Here is a 21,166-nt window from a genome sequence, read left to right as displayed (position 1 = left end):
TTTTATTGCTACATTAAGTTTTTTTTTCCTCCTCTCCTTCTAATTTAGTCGTACCACCCATTTGAGTAAATGGAATACTGTCAAGTGATTATATCTCTCACTGAAAAATTATTTAAGCTTAAACAGTAAGTCAATATCATGTGAGCATTCATTCGTGTAGCATTCTACTATACATCATTAATAGACACAATAATTGAAATGCTTATGTAAATTATTTAATAAATAAAACATATTTCTTATCCTTTTTATAGCCTACTTAGCTAGTGCTGCCTGCCCGGATGCTCACCTTCCTTCAACTGTGATTTTTCAACATTATGTTCCTTTTCACTGCCAGCAATTAGCAGTCAGCTATACACAGTCAGAGTTGACAGTTAGCATGTTAATATGTTTTCAATACATCATGAGACATGTGTTGAGTTCCACAAGCTCAGTTGCAAGTGCGTCAATCACAAAACTGCAAAATAATTTAAGGTGAGAAGAGGAACAATCCCAGAAATCATTACATCATGTCAATAGGGCGCATCAGGAAAGTGAAATAATAGTTGCAAATTGACTTTTAAGACTGTGGTTGCTACATTCTTGGATAATTATGGGTCTTAAGTGTATTAACAATCATTGTTCTGAAACAATGATTCACTGACAACCACTCTGTTCTGAAACTGGAGTCACTGAAAGTGGAGATGTTTAATTATATCAGGAATTATCATTGTTTTGATGAAATCTCGCATCTCCATCTAGTAAGGATAATTCTGGATCACTACACTTAGAATCTTCTGCTAAACACTTGATTAAAAAACAGTGTCAATATTATATATGAAATGAATCAAGCAAACAAACATACATACACACATACATACATGCATACATACATACACACACATATACATACATACACATATACACACACACACACACACACACACACACATACATACATACATACATACATACATACATATCAACAAACACTTATATTGCAGAGTTTATTTGACATAGAGCCTATTGGTAAAAGCTTATTTGTCATGTATGACCATCAGTGCCAAATGTTAAATGAATTGGAGATTTGAGAGGTTAAGGCTTGCTGTTTGAGTTTAGGAGATCATATTTAATAATGAAATTGGAATTTGGAAGTGGGAATTGAAATTTAGAAATTCTGTAAGCACTGCATGCAGTGAGGATCAGTAAAAAGTCTTATTAAGAGTCTGAGAGCTCAGGCTAAGAAAAGAGAAATGACGACTGATCGTTAGATCTGAAGTCCACCACTCGCCCGTTCCCGCAGAAGTCGGGATCGCCCTTGCAGTGACGTTTTAAACCTGTAGTGACGTAGCCTAAAGAGTAGTGTATAAGTCCAAACCTGCGGGGTTTTCAAGCAGAGCTGCTCCCAGAACCGCGCGAGCAGCATGACGCACAGAGCGGTGTGAATGTCTCCAGGAATATGCGCATTTCAGGCATGCAGTAATAGCCTAGATATCTCTGTCATCCATTATTGGATATATATGAGGTATGCCCTTGCCTTGAAGAGGATGAGTACGACTTGTTTCTGCACCGAGAGCTCGAGCGGGTGAGGGCGAGCACTGCGCTGGAGAGCAGTTTGCGGAGTTGGGCAACAGATAACACGCACCTAAATGTGCGGGGTTTTCGCTATCATTTGTGGTGCCCGTGTTCTATGTTTTTCTTTTTTTTTCAAACGTGGACCGTAATGAGAGTTGGCAGAGAGACAGATACCAAAATCTAGGCTACTGAAGGCGGTTTTATATATTTTTTAAATTTTTCCCTAACATCGCAGTTTGTCTGATGCAGCACCTGAACTTTTTCCTGTGAGCGGTCGGCTGCATGAAGCTTAGGTCCTCTGCGAGCCCATGTCGCGACGGTGGCAACAAATAGCTTTTTCCTCCCATATGTAAGGGATTTTTTTTTTTTTCAAAAAATTACCTTTCTCCTTTTCCTTCGTGCATTGCGACGATGCCGCACTGAGTCGGTATGGGATTCCGGCTGTAACGCGTTTCCGGTGGGCACACACACAGCACGGACATGCAGCTCGTGCGGGCGGTTTGCGCGCTCGCGGCCGCGGCTTCGGCCCTTCTCCTTATTCTCCTCTTTCAAGCGCGCTCTCTGCGAGAAGGTAAATTACACTGGCACGCGCGAATGATACTACTATATAAACTACATACTGTAGTCTAACTCTACTCTTAGACTACAATATATCCACGTGATCAGTGCTAAATATATGGTTAACCCATCGTCTGTATTAAACTGCGATATTGCATATTTTCTCGTTATTCAATTTACTGAAAATTGAAGGATAGAATGCAAGTAATTTCTGTTAATTTAATATTGCTCATGGGCCACTGAAGAACACTGCACCTGCTGTAACAATCCTGACAGAAACAGGATGGAGATAATGGAGAAACAACAGCGTTGCTGTAGATCTTTCATTAACAGTGTTTAGGTTAGTGAAGATAATTCTAAACAGTTTCATTAAATCTATGTGCATTGCTTGCCTCCTATTTTAAATTGACACCCTGACACCCTCAATAACACAATAACCATAACATCTGCAGTGTGGAAATTACATTCGTACTAAATGGAAGGCCTTAATGAATACATCTGTATGCTGCTGTACAGGTATTGCCCAGTGGAATATACATTTGGAAAGATTATAGACTTAAGATGCTGGAGTACAGATATGAGAAACTGTTGGATCAAAGTAACCAGACACACATGGTCTGCCATGTCCACGGCATGGAATATTGCCTGTTATTATATGCATTAATATTAGATGTCTATCGTAGTCTTCAGGAGGGGCATCAATGCATCATATCTTCTTCAGTCCACCCAGCCTAATGAACACTGCATGGCAGACACAGCTGACTCTGAGTTGCCCCTTTCATTATAATAGATGATGAATTAATCAGAAAGCTGTATTGATGATAATGGTGATCAGACCATAGAATGACCACAACACTGATTTTGTCCACAAGGTATAAGTGAATATACAGGCTTGTGCTGGCTTGCTGCCATGGTAAAAACACAACATGTAGGCTTAGTTACCACAGTAACAGGGCAGTTATTGAATATAATTGAGCAATGCATAGCTTTGATTTACATAAAATCAGAAAACACAAACGGTGAGTTCCAGCATAGTAATATTTGGCATCTGAAAAGGCACTTCTCATTTTGCTCACACTGAGTGATGCTGGGTGGTGGAGCTGGCAAGCTCGCTTGCCAAGCTTGGAGTGTAGCTCACATTGTTCAAAGCCCTTATTTATTTATAAAGTCATGTTGGCTTGTTAAATGTGTTAATTTACCCAATTAATTATTTCGGATAGAAATATTCAGATGCCATTAAATCTGTTAAGTATTTTGGTCCCTTTTACACATAAAATTGCTGTCTGTATACTGGCAATTATCTGTAAACTTGTGAAGTAATAAATATCCCATTAATCATGGGCCACATTAACTACATTGTACACTGTATATTTGTTTGTCTCACTTGTGGATTTGTGTGTATATATTCCAACAGTTGTGTGGTAGGTTCTTAAGTATAAACCATACTACATGTATGGTCAAACCTTGGCTTTTAGTTTTCAAAAACAGCTATTAGTTAAGGAATTTTGAGAATAATAATTAAAACTAAGTAAGGTATTAAATTATCTGTGAGACTTTTGGATGTCTTCTGCCTTTATTTGTGTGGCCCATGTTGGATCACTCCAACTACCACATTTTAATACACCAAATAAATGTCTAAATAATGTACCTTCTTAAACATGTTAAACATATTGCTGAGGCAGTGTTTTACAGGACCATGCTTAAATCCTAGATATGTAGACATTCTGTACCGTAGGAATAGAATAAAAATATTTAATAGCAAGGAAAACCAGTTTCAGGCTGATCTCCAAGTAGTTTACTCAAGAAAAAGGACTGCAGCATTTATTTAATTTCATACAATATAGTCACATGTTCTAATGTGAGCCAGGAAATTTAAACAGTTGGCACTACAAATTTACAAGCATTTCATTTAAAATTCATTTATTCAAAAATTCATTTAAATTCAAATTTATTTGTGGAGCATTTTTAACAATAGACATTGCCACAAAGCGGCTTTATAGAAATCTGGATGTAGCTCTATGTCCCTAGGTGAGCAAGCAAGAGGCAACAGCGGAAAAAGTCCCTGAGGAAGAAGTCTTATGACGAACCCATCCTCTCCTGGGTCATACCAGGATTTCGATAGTGGGATTTCAAACCAGAAAGTGGGATTAAAATAAATAGTCATGTAGTAAAATGCCAAAAAATACAGATTACCTAAAAAAAATGAACAGGATATCAGTGTAAATCAAGAAAAGATGAGATGCAAATGTAACATGAATATTCTGGCATTCAGTAAGCTTTTAAATAAACACAGGATTACATCCACAAATACATTGTCAATAAATACACCACAAGTTTACAGATTTGAAACATGGATGGGACACAACAGCTGTAAGTGAGCATTGCAAATGATTTTTTAAAACCAAACATTTGGTTATATATATATATATATATATATATATATATATATATATATATATATATATATATATATGTGTGTGTGTGTGTGTGTGTGTGTGTGTGTGTGTTATTTAACTGATACACATGTATATATTTCATACACATGATATATTTCATTTGGATCTCCATTGTAAAAACTGGGTCAACTAAAATGTTACACAGTTTATCAAATCTAGTACTTTTAAATTAGTTTAAAAAGACACCTGACATATTATCAGTTTTAAAGATAAGAAATCTTTTAGCATCCAAGTTTTTACCATGCGGTAAGACTGATTGCACAGAGCAGAAGACCTGGCAAAAACATAGAGGCTTGGCCCAAATGGTTTGGCACTGGCTAATGAACGTTGCATGGTCCAGTGAGCAGCTGGCATCTTCATTTCCATCACCAACTAGTCTCACCCATCCCCAGAGAATAGAGAGAAGATGCGGGGAGGATGGGGGATTAAGAGATACTGTTTTGCACTGCTTTCTTGCTCATTTTAAGGCACTGGCAGATGAAATTAGAAAATTTTAGATTGTTATTTCCTTAGTTGACTAAATAGTTAAAGATTTATTATCAACAACAAACATTACTGATTTTTTCCTGATTAAATGGTTGGAGTTTGATTCAACAGGATTATGAATCCTAACAATGGTTCAGTAAATTGTATTATACGTCAAAGAACACAAAAAAAACCCCAGAATAATTTGAAATAACATATTTATACCAAGCTTTAATCCAATGTGTAGTATGACTGCATGATTTATAATTGCATTGGAATGCTGATAACATAGTAGTGCATTCTTCAGTGTCCATTCTTGGTCCCCTGATGGTAGATTCACTTTTCACTCCATCACTTTTCTGACAGAGTGTAAAGGATGGGTTTTGAATTTCAGATCAGGAGAGGCAGCACACTCTCCCGCTCTGAGATGCGTGGTTGGCAGCTCTTTCATCCCTAAAACGCCGGCCTGAGGTATGCATTGAAGTATGCAAAAGATTTAGGAAAAAGAACTCTGTGAGATCTCAGACACAGCACACATTTTACTGTCACAAAGGCCATTCACACAGACAGAGATTACTTATCATCCATCTTGAATTAGGCTACTTAGCATGCCTAAGTGTCATTCTGTGAAAGTTTCTTGCACAAGTGTCAAATCAAAGCTAGTGAATTGACAGAGAAAGAGAAAAGTTTCAAATCATTCCGATGCTTGTTCGTGTAAGTTATCCTACCCTAGTGGGAAGAAGGGTTAGAGTAAACAGAGTAGTGGGCCCCGGAGAAAGAAAGTGAGGGGGCTGTTGTGTTTGTCCTACAACGCAGGCCAGGCTTGAGCCGAATGAATGCACAAGGTATTAAAGGAGGAGTGCTTGAAGTCTGAATTGATTCAACACAGGACCATGCTTCACTGGCAGCATGTTGATGAAGCTCCATGAATGGCTCCGTGGACGCCAGCACCCTCTAGGCCCCTGTCATTAGGGCCTATTTTGGTCTGAGATTACTGAGGGATGCCAGTGATTTTCATTATGACATTTAAATTTTTACCATCTATGATACTATCAGAAATGGAGAGAAAAAAGTTTAGAGTTGTTTTACTAATGTAATGTTTGAACTAGTGGGGGATTTTCACAAAAACCTTGAGACCTTGATGGCAGAGTGACATAGGTCTTGTCTATATCAAACGATATGCTGCACCCCACAGCAACATCAACATTATAGCCTCATCAATCATAAAGCCTCATTCACTTGTGTTAAACAAATAAACCAAATGCAGGGGAAAAAAATGTACAGAAACACAGGCAAATGTTGAAATATAATTCCATCTAATCATAGATATTGCAAATTTGTGACAAATTGTTCTCCTGCTTCTTATGGGAGCGCTAAGAAAGTGTTTAGTTTTTAGCTTTGCCAGTATTGCTGGTTATCACGCAGCACAGTGTTGTTGCCTCCGCTAAAGTAGCACAGTTAGATTGTTTTCTGGTTTCTTCTTCAATTTCAGAATACATGTCTTGGTGCCATAAAAAAGTTTTAAAAGGGCCTTATAGTTTCTCACCCTGTGTCTTAGATTTAGGAAATGGATAAAATGTCACTACTGACTCCAAATCTTTGAGATATTACCATTTACCATTTACCATATTACCATTACCTGTGCATAGTTGCAGTTTCTAAAACACAAGTGGTCAATCGCTTATTGGGGTTTAATGAAGACTTTGAGTGCTGGAAATCTGACTCTAGATCAGCTTTAATGTGCATTACTACTACTACTACTACTACTAATATAATATTACTTATTATACAGTATTAGGCTAATACAGCAGATTGGCAAATGTAACCCAGGACAGCTGGATTTGAGCACTGCTGGAATGCTTAATTATCAGCATCATTAAGGCTTTAGCAGGGACTGTTAAGAAGACACAGTTGTAGATGACAATAAATCAGGCTGAAGCTGCTGCTGGTTTGGGAATTTCTACAGTGAAGACTTCCTGACAGTCTTTATTAGTTGAAATAAACAATTCACAGAAACTGTTCTGCATTTGTTTTTTGTTTTTTTGTTTTGTTTTTTTATTGATATGTGTAATCCAGCAGATACTGGAGCACTGTAGTGTGATGCTAAAATGTCAAGGGCACTCAGTGTTTTTGGGAGAAAAGTACAATAACTTTGAGAACTTTAGGGAGGAAGAGAGGAAAAGTGTGGGTGGTGGGAGGGAAGAGGTGGCGAATGAAAAAGAGAGAATCAAATCACTGTTGAAAATGTTCCAGTAATCACTAAAGCGCTCAAGCAACTCAGCTGGGTGAAATAGATTGGCGTGAAAGTACTTTCAGATTTTATGATGAGCGGCTTGCAAAAGCGTTGTCTTGAGAACCGGTTTCAGTTTTTTATGGCATTTTTGACAAGCCCTGCAATATTTCTTCTGGTACTTCTGCTTTAAATGTAGCTTGAAATACAGGGTGTAATAAGGGAAGCTTTGCATTCTGATGAGTCAGTGAGGCAGAGAAAGAGGGAGGGGAGAAGATGTAGAGAGATATTTGTCTGTGGGGCAGAGGGAGATCTCCAAATGTCTTTAAGGAATTAAGAAGTTTTTAAAAAATGATAACCCACATACTCTTTTACCAATATATTTGTCCACTTGTCAAAAGTCTTATATGTTCAGAGCTGGTGTGAGTGTTTTCTTGAGATTTCGGTAGAACATGATAAGGAAAATTACACTGTGGGCACGAACTTGATCATTGTACAGATGTCAGCAAGCTTACAGCAGAAACCTAAGAATGAACTCACTGTTGAGTCAGAACAATATTAAATGTCTGGACGTAGCATCTGCCAATCTAATGAAACATCTAGTCTGATTTGTTTGGAAGAAGCTGATTCTTTTTTGTGATTTGTTTTTGCTTATTTATCTATCTGGCAAAATGTATTGGATTGGCAAATGTTTCAAGCAGCAACATCTGTTATTGGTTTAGACTCCTTATTCAGTGGTTGCTTTTTTGTTTTATTGGTCTAGTTAAATGGAATATTGTATAAAATGTACTGTATATGTATAAGTATACATTCTGCCATATACTGTATATGTATAAGTATACATTCTGCCATTCTGAAAGAGCTGAAAGGGCTTGGATTTTAAAATGATTGACTGCAAAAATCAAGCAGAACCTTCATAAATCTAGCAAAAAGGATCATTCCTAACCATGTATACCATTCCTAACCTAACCAGCCATTCCCAACAGGGTCATGTATAAACTGTCTAAACACAATGGGACACCACAAGTTTTAACTGAACTTAATTCTGAATGTAATTCTGAAAAAGAATATAATTTTTACCATGCCTTTTGTCTCCTTAATTCAGGTCAGCTGGCGGCAGGCACATGTGAAATAGTCACACTAGACCGAGACAGCAGTCAGCCAAGGAGGACCATCGCACGGCAGACAGCCAGGTGTGCCTGCAGGAAAGGCCAGATTGCCGGCACAACCAGAGCCAGCCCGGCGTGTGTAGACGGTAAGAGCCAGGCGGCATTCATCCAAGCATTGGTGCCACTGTATCCGAGCCCACTGGAGCACACCAGAGTAGCGTCTGATCCTAGAGATTATGCTGTCTGCTCACCAAAAGGCTGTGTGAAGCATTACTCATAGGATTATGACTATTGCTATAAGTTTCATCACTGCACCTTCCTTGAATTGAGGCCACCTTTGCAGGATTTTCAATCAAGGTGCTGGATGCTTGGGAAACCAGGATCTTGTGGGGATGGGATTTAGATTGTGATCTGAAGGGCTTGTACTTGTGGTATGTCTTTTAGACATCAAATTTGGAGGAATTAAATGCAACAGAATTTTCTATGTTGTTAAACTGCTTTTCATCTTTTAAGAGCTGTCTTATTATTCTCACACAGATGATATTAACATCATATCAACCACACATACTTCTTAGGTGCAATTTCATTCATCAGGCTTCTTCTCTGTCTCCCGCATGACAGGATGAAGCTACTGATATCTGTGAAGGGTGAGAGGGGATGAATAGACACTATTGTCAGACAACCACAGTAGCTTGCAGCCTGATTGTTGGCCTTGTGATCTCCACACTGGATTAAATGATAGCTCTTCAGAGTGACTGAACAAAGTATGCTGTTTATCTGGGTGTCCTTTGACTCTTTCCCATCCTTGTGAAAAGTCAGGTAATCAGGAGGACTTTGAAGTCAAAGGAAGAGAAGATACCTCTGTCTGCCATTGTGCCAGGCCTTTCTGACAGGTTCAGTCAAGCGATTGCTGGCAGCATGTAAACATGCCTTGCTGTTGGAAAGTGAGCTATTTTTCAGTCACACATGGACGGAGTATGATAGGAATGCCAAAGGCCCTCAGTATCCACCAGAGCATAGTTAAAAAGATGATGATTAGACTATTGGTCAACAAACACAAATACTGCCAAAGGCCAACTTATATTATCTTTGGTTTAGTAGTATTCTGTGAAATGCATTAACATTAATAATACTCTTCACTTTTAGGCACTTAAGGTACTTTGAAATATAGTGTTGATTTTATTTAGCTCAGGGGCATAGCCAGCATGAAATGAAACTTTTTTCTTTTGCTCTTTTATTGAAGACAACAATAAAATATACAGCCATAGATAAGCTAAAAATAAAGAAGAGATATAAAGGATATTATTAGTCATATACTGTATGTGGTAGTTCTAGCACAATTCATAGGTAGTTAGAAGGTTCTGTTTTTTTTATGTTGCCTGAGGTCATTCGAGAATCAGAAGAAAATGGTTTCTTATTACTAAATTTGCACCTGAATATGACATTTCACTAGTAGAAGCCAAGTTAACTCGTAGAAAATAGTATTTATTTATCTAGTATATTTATATAGGATTTATAGTACATACTGAAATGTTTAAATTCATAATCATGAAATCCAATTAATACATATTTAAAAATGAAAGAATACTCAAGTTTCGATAAAATTAAGAATATCAGAGCAAGATTTCTTTTTGTGGCTCCAGCACTAGAATAAAGCAAAAGCTGTTTTTTAGGGCATCACAAAATGTATATTTACATGTCTTTTGTAAAACTGATTAATTAATTTATATGATACTGCTTACACTTTATTAGGTAAGCTATATTTCAAGAATGAAGTCAATACTTTTTCCAGAGCATATTATCATTAAATCCATTCCTGTATATGGAGTAATGACGATATTTAGAACATTTAATTATGACCACAGAGTATCTTACATTTGAATGAACATTTTGTCTGCTACTCCAAAATTTGCATTGTCACTGTTCTAATAATTTCTCAAATTAGACCTACCAAAATGTGTAGATGGAACTTGTCCTCAAACTCACAAGAGTGTCATGTTTACTCACCAATAACTAAAAAAAAAAAGAATTAATCAGTCAGATGGCAACGTTCAAGATTCTGAAAGCTCTGTCCCTGACCAATGGGGTGTTGGATGTTAAAATAAGAGAGTGACTTAATTTGAATCCTGATTTTTTCCTGAATCTATTTACAAAAACAGTCTTACAGTTCCTTATGATGTCTCAGCTTCAGAGTTGCTTGATGTCTCAGCTTTTACAGCTGTTTCAGCAGAAAGACTACATAGTTGGTCCAAACAAATTGGTTTAATTTACAGTGAGAATGCATGCTGTACAACGAACCCATCTCTGCCATGATAAAGTATTTGCAGGTGTTAAGGCCTGCTGCACATATAGTATTGGATTATTAATATGCCCCACTTCTCTCAGTGTTTACTGAAGGTAATACACTGTGCAAATTATCTAATTAGACTTCAGCGTTGCAAGAAATGTCTTACATTTACAAACTCTTAAAATTACTATATTTTGCCTCAATAACTCCAGCACTGCACTTCCACTAACTGAAAATAAGAGCAGATATAATTGGTGGGTTTGAGAACAGCAGTCTGCTCTATTTAATCAGAGCTGAAATACAGAGAGAAAAAAGTGATACCAAGCTTCACTAAATTCGAAAGGACATTAGTATCTCATACCCACCTCATCAAAACACCAGCAACATATCTCCATATTAAGCACAGAATTTAACAAAGCTGTAGCTCTGATGTTCAGTGTGGTTTGATTGGTACACCTGTGATATTTTCGTTGTTTGAGGCCACAACCTTGCAACAGTGTGGCAGCTTAATTAAAAAGGCAGCAAACTACAGGTTACTCTAATGCTGCTAGACATGTCCAACAGAGTTTTGTATTTTTCATTTTGCTGGAATTCAGCCACAGGTTATATTATTCTGAAGAGAAGGGTTGGGTCACTTTCATTAGTCTGCTGAGATCTGTTAGTAATAAATTACAGTCACAGACATGAGCAAACATCACAATTTTGACAATTTTGCAGTTGTATATTTAACTGGAACAGTGCTTGTAGTCGCAGACCACATGGGCAACTGCTACTAAGTAAAGGGAACATTTCTTATGAAGCATTTCCTGTTGATGAATGGTTCTCTCTTGAAATAATATACAGCATAAATAATGCACTATATGGCACATGTGCACACCCAACCATCACCCGCACATGTTCCTTCTGAACATTCCAAAACCATGGAAATTAATATGGCGTTAGTCCTGCCTTTGCAGCAGTAATAACCTCCACTCTTCTGGGAAGGCTTTCCACTAGATTTTGGAGTGTGGCTATGGGGAATTTGTGCTCATTCAGCCACAAGAGCTTTATTAAGGTCAGGCACTGATATCAGGTGAGAAGGCCTGGCATGTAGTCTGTATTTTCAGTTCATCTGAAAGGTGTTCAGTGGAGTTGAAGTCACTTCAGTTCTTCCACTCCAACCTTGGCAAACCATATCTTAATAGATCTTGCTTTGTGCATAGGGAACAGATTTGGGATCCTTAGTGCCAGTAAATGGAAATCCTATTTTTACAGCATACAAAGACATTCTAGACAATTGTGTGCTTCCAAAATTGTGTGCAGTTTAGGGCACACATATGGGTGTGATGGTCAGGTGTTCACATAGTTTTGGCCATATAGTGTATATAATAGCTAGCTATTGCCACTGATTATTTGTCAAGGCAAAGATTGAATGAAATATTACAGAGGTAGTAACACCACAGTGTTGGGATGGCATAGTAGCAATAACAGTAACTATCACTTGATGGTATAGTGTCTCAGAAACTTTCTTCAAGGTTTACAGTTGTATGCTGTCTCTTTTAGTTTTACATGCTATGCCATGATCTTCCTGGGGAATTCTGCTCAAAGTGGGATTAAAGTTGCATGGCTTCACTGAAAAGAGTGGCTCATTTTCCTTGCCTTCTCCTTCTCTATAGCCGGTAAAATTAATTTAGTAGCAGTCTAAAATCCAAGTACAGCCACTGTAGACCCATATTGATGCATTTTCTGAATAAATGAAAGCATTATGGAACAGTACATATTATGCTGTTTTTTAGAGTAGATATGCTGTGATGTTGGAGAATGGTGTATAAACTCCTTCAGTTAATTAGATACTTGATTAAAACATGTTCGCCCAATGGGGAGTAGCGAAGAAAAACAGACCCCTTTCTGTACCTGTGTGTAGTTTTACTTGAATTGGACTGCTCAGTTACCTATTGCTAAATATGAAAGTCCATATACCTGTCTTTTTCTCAGTGTCCTTTTCTAAGCCTATGTGTTTATCAATGATACCTACAATAATTTAATAAAATGTACAATACTGACATATACACTACTCAAAAATTGAAAAATTTACAATAGTAGACATTGTATCTAAGATATGCGCATTTAGGTAGGTACAGTATCTCCATGCTAGATTACGGACTCGCTCACTGTGTTTTCTTTTCAAGTGTCTCCATATTGTTCTTGGGGCTTCTCTGTCTCATATTTCCATGTTCAAGGAGAGTGTGCTTTTGTGTTTGGATTTAAATGAAAATGAAGTATTGCATCTTGCTATAGTTCGGTTGCCTATAAGAGGAGCGGCAGTTTCCACACAGCCCCTCAGAGAGTCTGCTGATAGCTCATTAGTGCAGCAGTCTGAGAGTAGCACTCAGTCCTTTCCACACTGAGAGGTAATAGGATGCTCTTTGGCACTTGTTTGTTTGTGTTTGTTGATTGTTGTCACACCATTAGACAGTATTGGAGCAGTGTCAGACAGTGTGGTATTTGCATACTTATTGCATACAATCAGGTTCTGAAATTATTGCAGATACAATTATTGACATTATCTGTTGGATTGCACAAAAAGTAATCATTCTTACTTCAGCACCCAACTAATGGACTGTAATAACAGGATACAAGTTCACAGAGCAGAAAAGATCAAAGCTTTCTGTGTTAGATGCTTGATGGATCTTGAAGTTTTCTGGTTTTATAAAAATGACAGGGTTGTGATTGCTGTGATCCTGGGATATGTTTGATTATTTAAAGTTGATTTTACATTTTACATTACATTTACATTGTAGTAATTCCTCTCTAATGTTTTAGCTTGATGGTATTCTTATATCCTGACCTATTTGTACTAGCATTAGAATATGTTTCTGATGGAGACTACAAAGAAAATAGCATAAAGTCAGAGTAAGTCCCTCTGGATAATGATGTCTGCCAAATAATATTAATGTTACATTATCACATGTAAAAGTGAACTATAAAGGCATGCTTTTTATTTTATGCTATTTACTTCACATGCTGAATTAGTCTGTGATTATAGACAAGTATAGGCTACTAGACTAGCCCTCTGATCTGTCTGATCAAACTGAATATTTTATTTCATAAAAAAATTAATCAAATCCTTTTGGGAGTGATCAATTTTCATGGACACATAAATTCCAGTGTTTCCAAATATTGACTATTCCACAGTTCTCTGAAATGAAAACATAAGTGACTTGCATTTAAAAGGCTATTCAACTATATTGTAACTTTAAATACAACTCAAAACTGGTCCTTAGGCCAAGAAACATTTATTACTTTATTATTTATTTTTCCATATTTCTCACACTTAATTGTTTCAAATCTTCAAACTGAAAATTCTTCAAACAACCCAAGTAAACACAAAATACAGTTTTTAAATGATCATTTAATTTATTGAAGGAAAAATGTGACCCAGCACCAGCTGGCCCTGTGTGAAAAAGTAGTTGTCTCTTTAGCTACTCAATCAAACAATTAACAATATTTAATTGATAAGTGGTTTCAATTAGACTGGACACACTCAGGCTTGATTACTGCCCACTCTGTTAAATCTAAACCAGGGGTTTCCAATCTTATCCACAAAGGGCCAGTGTTGGTGCAGGTTTTCATTCCAATCAAGCAGGAGCCACACCTGATTCCACCTGTTTAATCAGCTGATCTTGGCTTTCAGTAGACTCAAGTGTGGCTTCTGCTTGGTTGGAATGAAAACCTGCACCCACACCAGGCCCGGATAAGATTGGACACCCCTGATCTAAACATATAAAACAAAACCTTTCCAGCAATGTGAAATATATCTAAAAGGTTACAACAAGCAGCACACTATGCCACAATCAAAAGAAATTCAGCATGAGATGAGAAAGAAATTTATTGAAATATTTCAGTCCGGAAAAGGTCACAAAGCCATTTCTAAGGCTCTGGGATTTCAGTGAACCACAGCGAGAGCCGTTATCTCCAAGTGAAGAAAACTTGTAACAGTGGTAAAGCTCTCCAGAAGTGGCCTGCCTGCCAACATCTAAGGAGCTGTAGGCTTTGCTCACATCAGATAAGGTCAGCATTCATGATTCCACCATAACGGAATATCATGAAGGAGAATATCTGTCATCACTCTGTGATCTGAAGCTCAAGCGCAAATGGGATATGCAGGAAGACAATGATCCAAAGCACAAGAGAATGTCCACCTCTGAATGGCTCAAACAAAGCAAAATTAAGGTTTTGGAGTGGCCTAGTCAACGTCCTGACTTGAACCCCATTGAGATGCTGTGGCAGGACCTTAAACAGGCAGTTCATGCTTGAAAGCCCTCCAATGTGTCGGAATTAAAGCAATTCTGTAAAGAAGATTGGGCCAATATTCCTCCACAGCAATGTGAAACATCAGAAGCTTTTTCACTACTAAAGGCGGCATAACCAGTTATTAAATTTGGAGGGAGAGCGATTACCTTTTCACATGGTTGATATAGGTGTTGCATAACCTTTTTCTTTCAATAAATGACATGACCATTTAAAACCTGTGTTGGTGTCTCCTCATGTTGTTCTTGTCTTATATTAGATTTTGCATGAGGACCTAAAACCAGCTAGTGTGACAAATATGCAAAAATAAAGGAAATCATGAGGAGGGCAAATGCTTTTTCATGGCACTGTACATTAAGCCTTTGAAACTTACTGAAAACTGTGTGAAGAAGAAGAAGAAGAGATGTATTGTTTAAACATGTACATTTATTACATTTATGGATGAATAATGGTCCAGATGATCAGTGGTTATATTACATCCACTATAAAAATAAACCATTAAAATACTGCACTACTTACATACTTTCTCCCCTTGTAAGTTGCTATGTAGACTATTTATTATTTGAGTCAATTTACTACCTTTGCTGAATTGTTATTTAGTATCAGTTTTAATTATTAACAGATTTATTTAATTCATTTCTCTCTCTCTCTCCCTCTCTCTAACACACACACACACACACACACACCTCATTTTCTTCATCCTTCCCTCTCTAAGGCACAATATGTCATGGTATGCAAATGAACACACATGGGTGCCCCAGATATTATAAATAGACATTTTGGTTGATTACATATAAAAACAATCTTACCTCAGGAAAAATTGCTTCTCTGTTGAACCAAAGTATTCCATATCTTGAGGACTTTTCAGACGAAGTGTGGTCTAATGTTTTTCTTTGATAAGCTTATATCTCTCTTATATGAAATGCTTCACTGTTCTCAGTTTTATCTTCAGGATCAAGGTGGATTTTTATACAGCCTAATAGAAATTATTATTTTTGTATTAAATTAAAAGATAAATCAACATAAAAATTTTTTAGAAAGTTTTTTGGTGATCACAAGCCACCAGAACAGCTTCAATGTGCCATGGCATAGATTGTACATGTCTCTAAAACTGTACTGGATGGATAAACACCATTCCTCCAAAAGCTATTCCCTAGAGCCGTCTAACACATCAGTCCAGAATCCACCATAAATCTGGTAACTGTGAAGACCATAACATATGATTTACATTATTTTCATCATCATACTCATCAACACATTCGTTAAGCCCTCATGGACTGTGGATGGGGATGTTGTCATCCTGAAAGAGACCACTTCTGGTAATCTGTCAGAATAACATTGTACTGACCCTTTCCTCTGAGGGGACAAGTGGGCATAAACCATGCCAGAATAACATAATTTTTCACCTCTCTGAATGAGTAATTCTTGATGATGCATACTGTTTTTCTGTTTCAGCTCATATCGTGAGGAGCAGACAGTGGTGTGAGATGATGCCTTGCTTGGATGATGAAGGCTGTGACTTGTTAGTAAACAGATCAGGTTGGAGATGTGCACAGCCTGGAGGCAAAGTGAAAACTACTACAGTAAGCTACTGGCTTCTTTTTACTGCTGTTTTTCTCTCTTGATAATAAAAAAGATAAATTTGCTAACAAAATTTTGGTCATTTCCTAGGTATCCTGACATCAGCTGTAGTTGAGGCTTCTGAGAGAAGGTGCTGGGTGCAGACACTCCACTCCATCCTCTATGGCTACAACTACCATCAACATTTTCTAGTCTGTTTATCCACCCATCAGTAAGGGGAATGAAGACCTGCTCCTGGTACTTGTGTAGATGATCAGATTGAACCCACAACAGAATGGATAATGGATCATTCTCAGAAATTTATAGATGCATACTGCTGGACTGAACAAGATTGTGGATTTGTTTTGGAGCTGACAGAACATTTTCTCTCCAGTGATGATAAATTTTTTACAGACCAAAGAAAAACTGAATGGACACCAAGCTTCTATTTGGAAGGATTTTGGTGATGTGAGTTACTAGGGACAAATATAAATGCACAATTAGACAAAAAAAAAAAAAAACCTGAATACACATACACCTGGTGGCACAGAGAGAAATAAGGACATTTTAAAAAAGTCTTGAATTCTCAGTGCATCGTTCTTGGATTTATCAGTTGGTCCTTATGCTGCATAATGAACATAAATCAGGTATTTTGGAACGCGCAACAACAATGCTGATGACATGTGAAAAGGAACTTTGGTGGAAGATAATAAATATATTTTCAAAGGCACAGAATGTATTCAATATTTCTTATGTTGTAATTAAATTGCTTATTTAATAATGTGGTCATGTGTGCAACCATAAAAAAATGGATTCATAATCAGCCATGCCCTTACCTTTCTGAAATGATCTCCTCAGAGCTCAACTTCCTCTGAAAGCATATTGAAAACCTATTTTTTCAGCACTGTATAAAGTAAAGATAAATCTCTCATTAGATGCCCTTTGTCATGAAATTGTTTATGTTTCAGCCCAAAGCATATGATAGCTATCATCACACTAAGGTAATTGCTCTAAAAAGCTTCATGTTCGTATATTTGGTATATGGTGTGCCTCTGTGAGTTTTGCGTCAGGTTCTGCTTTTGCCCTTGTCCTTCACTTTCCCCGAGTTCAGAGTCTGTGGAGATATGCTGCTGTCATCCAGGCTTCAAGCTTCATTTAACATCACTAACAGTCTGCATACATTACACAGCTCTTCTTATTACTGACACATTGCTGCTGTGGCCATGTTGAAGTGTTCCCTCACTGAAAGTGATCATATGTCAGTGGTGAGGGGTTGTATGCTTTATAGGGTTCACTGAATAAATTTCCCAGAACACTGGAGTATTGGAGGAGAACTAGCACCTGTTTTTCAATCAAACATCTTAAGTAACCTCTATAAATTACTAATGTATCAGTAGGTATCATCATTATTAGGCTCTTCAAAACCAACTAATATATGTTCACTTATAATATTATCAGTTCAGCTAATATTAATTTTGATGACGTTACGTAATCATTAAGCTATTATTAAACTATGAGTTAAGAGGCCTACAGAGAAGAATGAGCTCTTTCCAAAGACAAAAGATCTCATACATTTATGATCCTAACCTGACATGACATACTGAACCCTCACAAATTTCAATACACATGTCAAAAGCCTTACTCATTCATCCACAAAGTAAATGAAAAAAAAAAAATACAGACTTGGCCAGTTCCTGTTAAAACCTCATTTACATTCTGTCAGCTTCTATTAAGGATGAAGATTGGGACAATGAGTAAGAATATGCATGGAGAAGAACTCCAGCTGAAGTCTGTTATGGTAATCTTGTCACTTCTTACCACTCTGGCAGATGATTTCGCCTCAATTTGAACTTCCTCCTGAGACATAAACCAATAATCATCTAGTCTGAAAACTTGCTTTAACTTTATTATGTGATTACTTGTCACCAGTATCAGGCATGGATTAGTGGCACTTAATGCTGTGCTACAAATAGAAATAGAAATAGAGTTTTGGCATAAATAGAAAATCTTCTGTAAAGCTAAGGGAGAGGCATGTATGTAGCTAATCATACATCTTTTGCTAGCATAGAGTCAGTCATTAGAAATTTTCTCTAATTTTGTATAAGATAGTTCTAGTATATTTGAGGTAATTCAGACCTTTAAAAAAGTTTTTAAAAAAATTGTTTTAATTTTTAAACTATTATTATTTGTATTATGGTACAAGTTAGGTAGAAAACACATTTACTGGTACATGTCCATTATTCTTGTCCTCCTTATACTAAATTCTATTGATAAGGAAATGCCATCTGCAAATCAAATGGAAACAATTAGAACAGGCAGAGATGCACATTGTTAACAGGATCCAATAGCTCTGTTAGTGAACGTCATAACAAATGGCCAGGTCTCAGCTGTGCTTTTGAATAAACTCGATTTTTCAGAATTGAAGGGAGAGATTAAAAGTGATGTATGTATAATTGTGAAAAATCTAAACCTGGATGCTTTTTATAGTGCAAATTTGAGTTTAAGGGGAAACCAGAAGAGAACTCTGCAATTATAGATAATTACGTAGCAATTATAAATTTGCATGATAAAACCACTGCTTACATAATGACCTGACCAACAACTTTGCACCTGGAATCAGCACAAGTAGAGGATGGCAGTCTGCCTCAGAGCAGGCTACATTTTCAAAGATGTACACACACTTTTACCTTATGTGTTGTATTAATTTCCCTCTCAATAGAGCTGCTTCCAAGCACATCTAGAATTGTCCTTCAAGCAGATGTATTATTCAGCAATTAATTATCTGTAGGCAATGCTGTAATTCCCCTGCTAATTTGGACAAACATTCAGACCTGGTCCATTTGAATCACAAACTTGTTGATATCACTGGGCAGTGGTGGCTCAACAGTTAAGGCTCTGGGTTACTGATCAGAAGATCGGGTTCAAGACCCAGCACTGCCAAGCTGCCACTCTTGGGCCCTTCAGCAAGGCCCGTAACTCTCTCTCTCTGCTCCAGGGGTGCTGTATCATGGCTGACCCTGCACTCTGACCCTAACAAGCTGGGATATGCAGAAATTTTTTTTACTGTGCTGTAATGTATATGTGACAAATAAAGGCTGCTGCTTCTTCTTCTTCTTCTTCTTCTTCTATTCACTGGGGACACAAAAGTTCTGAAGAACCAGAACAAACTTCATATTCAGTGTATAATTTATCTCCTTAATATTTATTGTTTATTATTCAGTTATTAATCTTAAAGCATGTTGTTATAAAGACTGGACCTACTGTCAGGTTGTGGGAGTTTAAGGGGTTTAGGAAAGCCTTATTTTTTTTCATTGATGGCAACAATGTGGGAACAGTATCACTGAATGTATGTGTCATTATATCAAAAAAAAAATTATATGAACATGTGAGTAGACAAGTTTTTTCTGCATCTGTTTCTGTGTAAAGAGATTAACTAATTTATGTAGCAAGTTAAAATAAGGACTAAAGTATACTTGCATGATTGTAAAAACTTGCAAGACAAGCGGCATAATAAACATGCAGCACAAGTCCTGAATGATCATGGAATGGTTGGGATCATAGAGGTTGTCCATTTTAACCCCTGGATGTGACTATGAGAACATGCAGCACCAAGATAGCCTATAGCTTTTCACAATTATTCCCTCAAAAAAATTTACAAAGCTTTCCAAAACACAGCTTAGCTCAAAAACCATTAAAACAATAATATGGGCATCACTTTGACCACTTTTTAAATGCTACCACCATAATATGTGGAAATTCAGCTGATCATTTAACCTTATTCATGGCAATACAAGATAGACTAGAAAAGCAAAACATGGTTAGAAAAAGACTTGCATAGAAGACAATGCTCTATTGACTTTGAGTTTTTCCAAGCTCCTGTTAAACTGATTGATTTATATCCATGACTCTCCAGACACATGAATGTCACCTTTCCGCATCAGTGGCTTTCACTACAAAAACAGACAAAGGGGCAGAGGTGAGAAACAGGAAAGTGTGCTATAGGGAGATACCGCAAACAAACAGGGAAGCTCACAAAGGGAGAGGTTTAATGAATGGCCACAGATGGCAAAAGTGATGGCTGAGAAATGTTTTTCTTGGACGTGCAGTTGCTTTCTATTTGGTTTCTTGTATATTAGCAGAGTAGACATGTCTCTAGAAAGGTAGCAGCTTATTTAAGCAATGAGCTTACAGCTTGAATGGGCCACAATTTGTTATAATATTTCCATCTGTATTTACTTCTTTCTTCTATAAATCTGCACTGAGTTTTTCCCCAAATAGATAATTATTCCTGCTGATCATATAATCCTGCTGCAACACATCTTTGTGTGGCTCTGGTCATGTCCAGCCTTCTGAGTCACTCTTCAATGCTTGATAATGCAACGTGGCTGACAGCTGACCGCTGATGCTAACAATAACATGACAGCCCGACACTCAGGACAAAAAGACCATCGAATGATAAATTACCCTCTTCCATCGTCCAACCAATAGCCCTTTAGGTCACACAAGCAGCTTGACGTGACATTTTTCCTGTACTGTACAGGCAAAATGCTGTCAATCAACACCCCCTCTTCTTAGCTGCACGTATGAATTGGACGAATTTAATTGCAGAGTAGAAAATCAACACAACTTTGTCAGGAAAAAGGTTTAAGGGAACAAAATA

General features: G+C 37.2%; 1 protein-coding gene across 1 annotated transcript; it reads left to right on the top strand.

Annotated features, from left to right (window-relative positions):
* Positions 1 to 1,384: 1,384 nt before the first annotated feature.
* tafa5b (TAFA chemokine like family member 5b) lies at positions 1,385 to 19,593 on the top strand. Its single transcript, XM_026918875.3, has 4 exons — positions 1,385 to 2,122; positions 8,366 to 8,515; positions 16,402 to 16,529; positions 16,618 to 19,593. Exons 1-4 carry the CDS (start codon positions 2,032 to 2,034, stop codon positions 16,624 to 16,626), a joined length of 378 nt encoding a protein of 125 aa, XP_026774676.1. The 5' UTR covers positions 1,385 to 2,031; the 3' UTR covers positions 16,627 to 19,593.
* Positions 19,594 to 21,166: the final 1,573 nt, after the last annotated feature.

Source organism: Pangasianodon hypophthalmus, chromosome 9, assembly GCF_027358585.1.
Source record: "Pangasianodon hypophthalmus isolate fPanHyp1 chromosome 9, fPanHyp1.pri, whole genome shotgun sequence".
Lineage (NCBI taxonomy): Eukaryota > Metazoa > Chordata > Actinopteri > Siluriformes > Pangasiidae > Pangasianodon > Pangasianodon hypophthalmus.
The sequence above is the reverse complement of the archived record's forward strand: the minus strand, read 5'-3'. Positions and strand labels throughout refer to the sequence as shown.

Bases quoted from the DNA above. Each gene is read 5' to 3' on its own strand.
- tafa5b (XM_026918875.3), top strand. From the start codon at position 2,032: ATGCAGCTCGTGCGGGCGGTTTGCGCGCTCGCGGCCGCGGCTTCGGCC. The intron at 2,123-8,365 runs GTAAATTACACT...TCCTTAATTCAG, and splicing joins AGCGCGCTCTCTGCGAGAAG to GTCAGCTGGCGGCAGGCACA. The intron at 8,516-16,401 runs GTAAGAGCCAGG...TTTCTGTTTCAG, and splicing joins CAGCCCGGCGTGTGTAGACG to CTCATATCGTGAGGAGCAGA.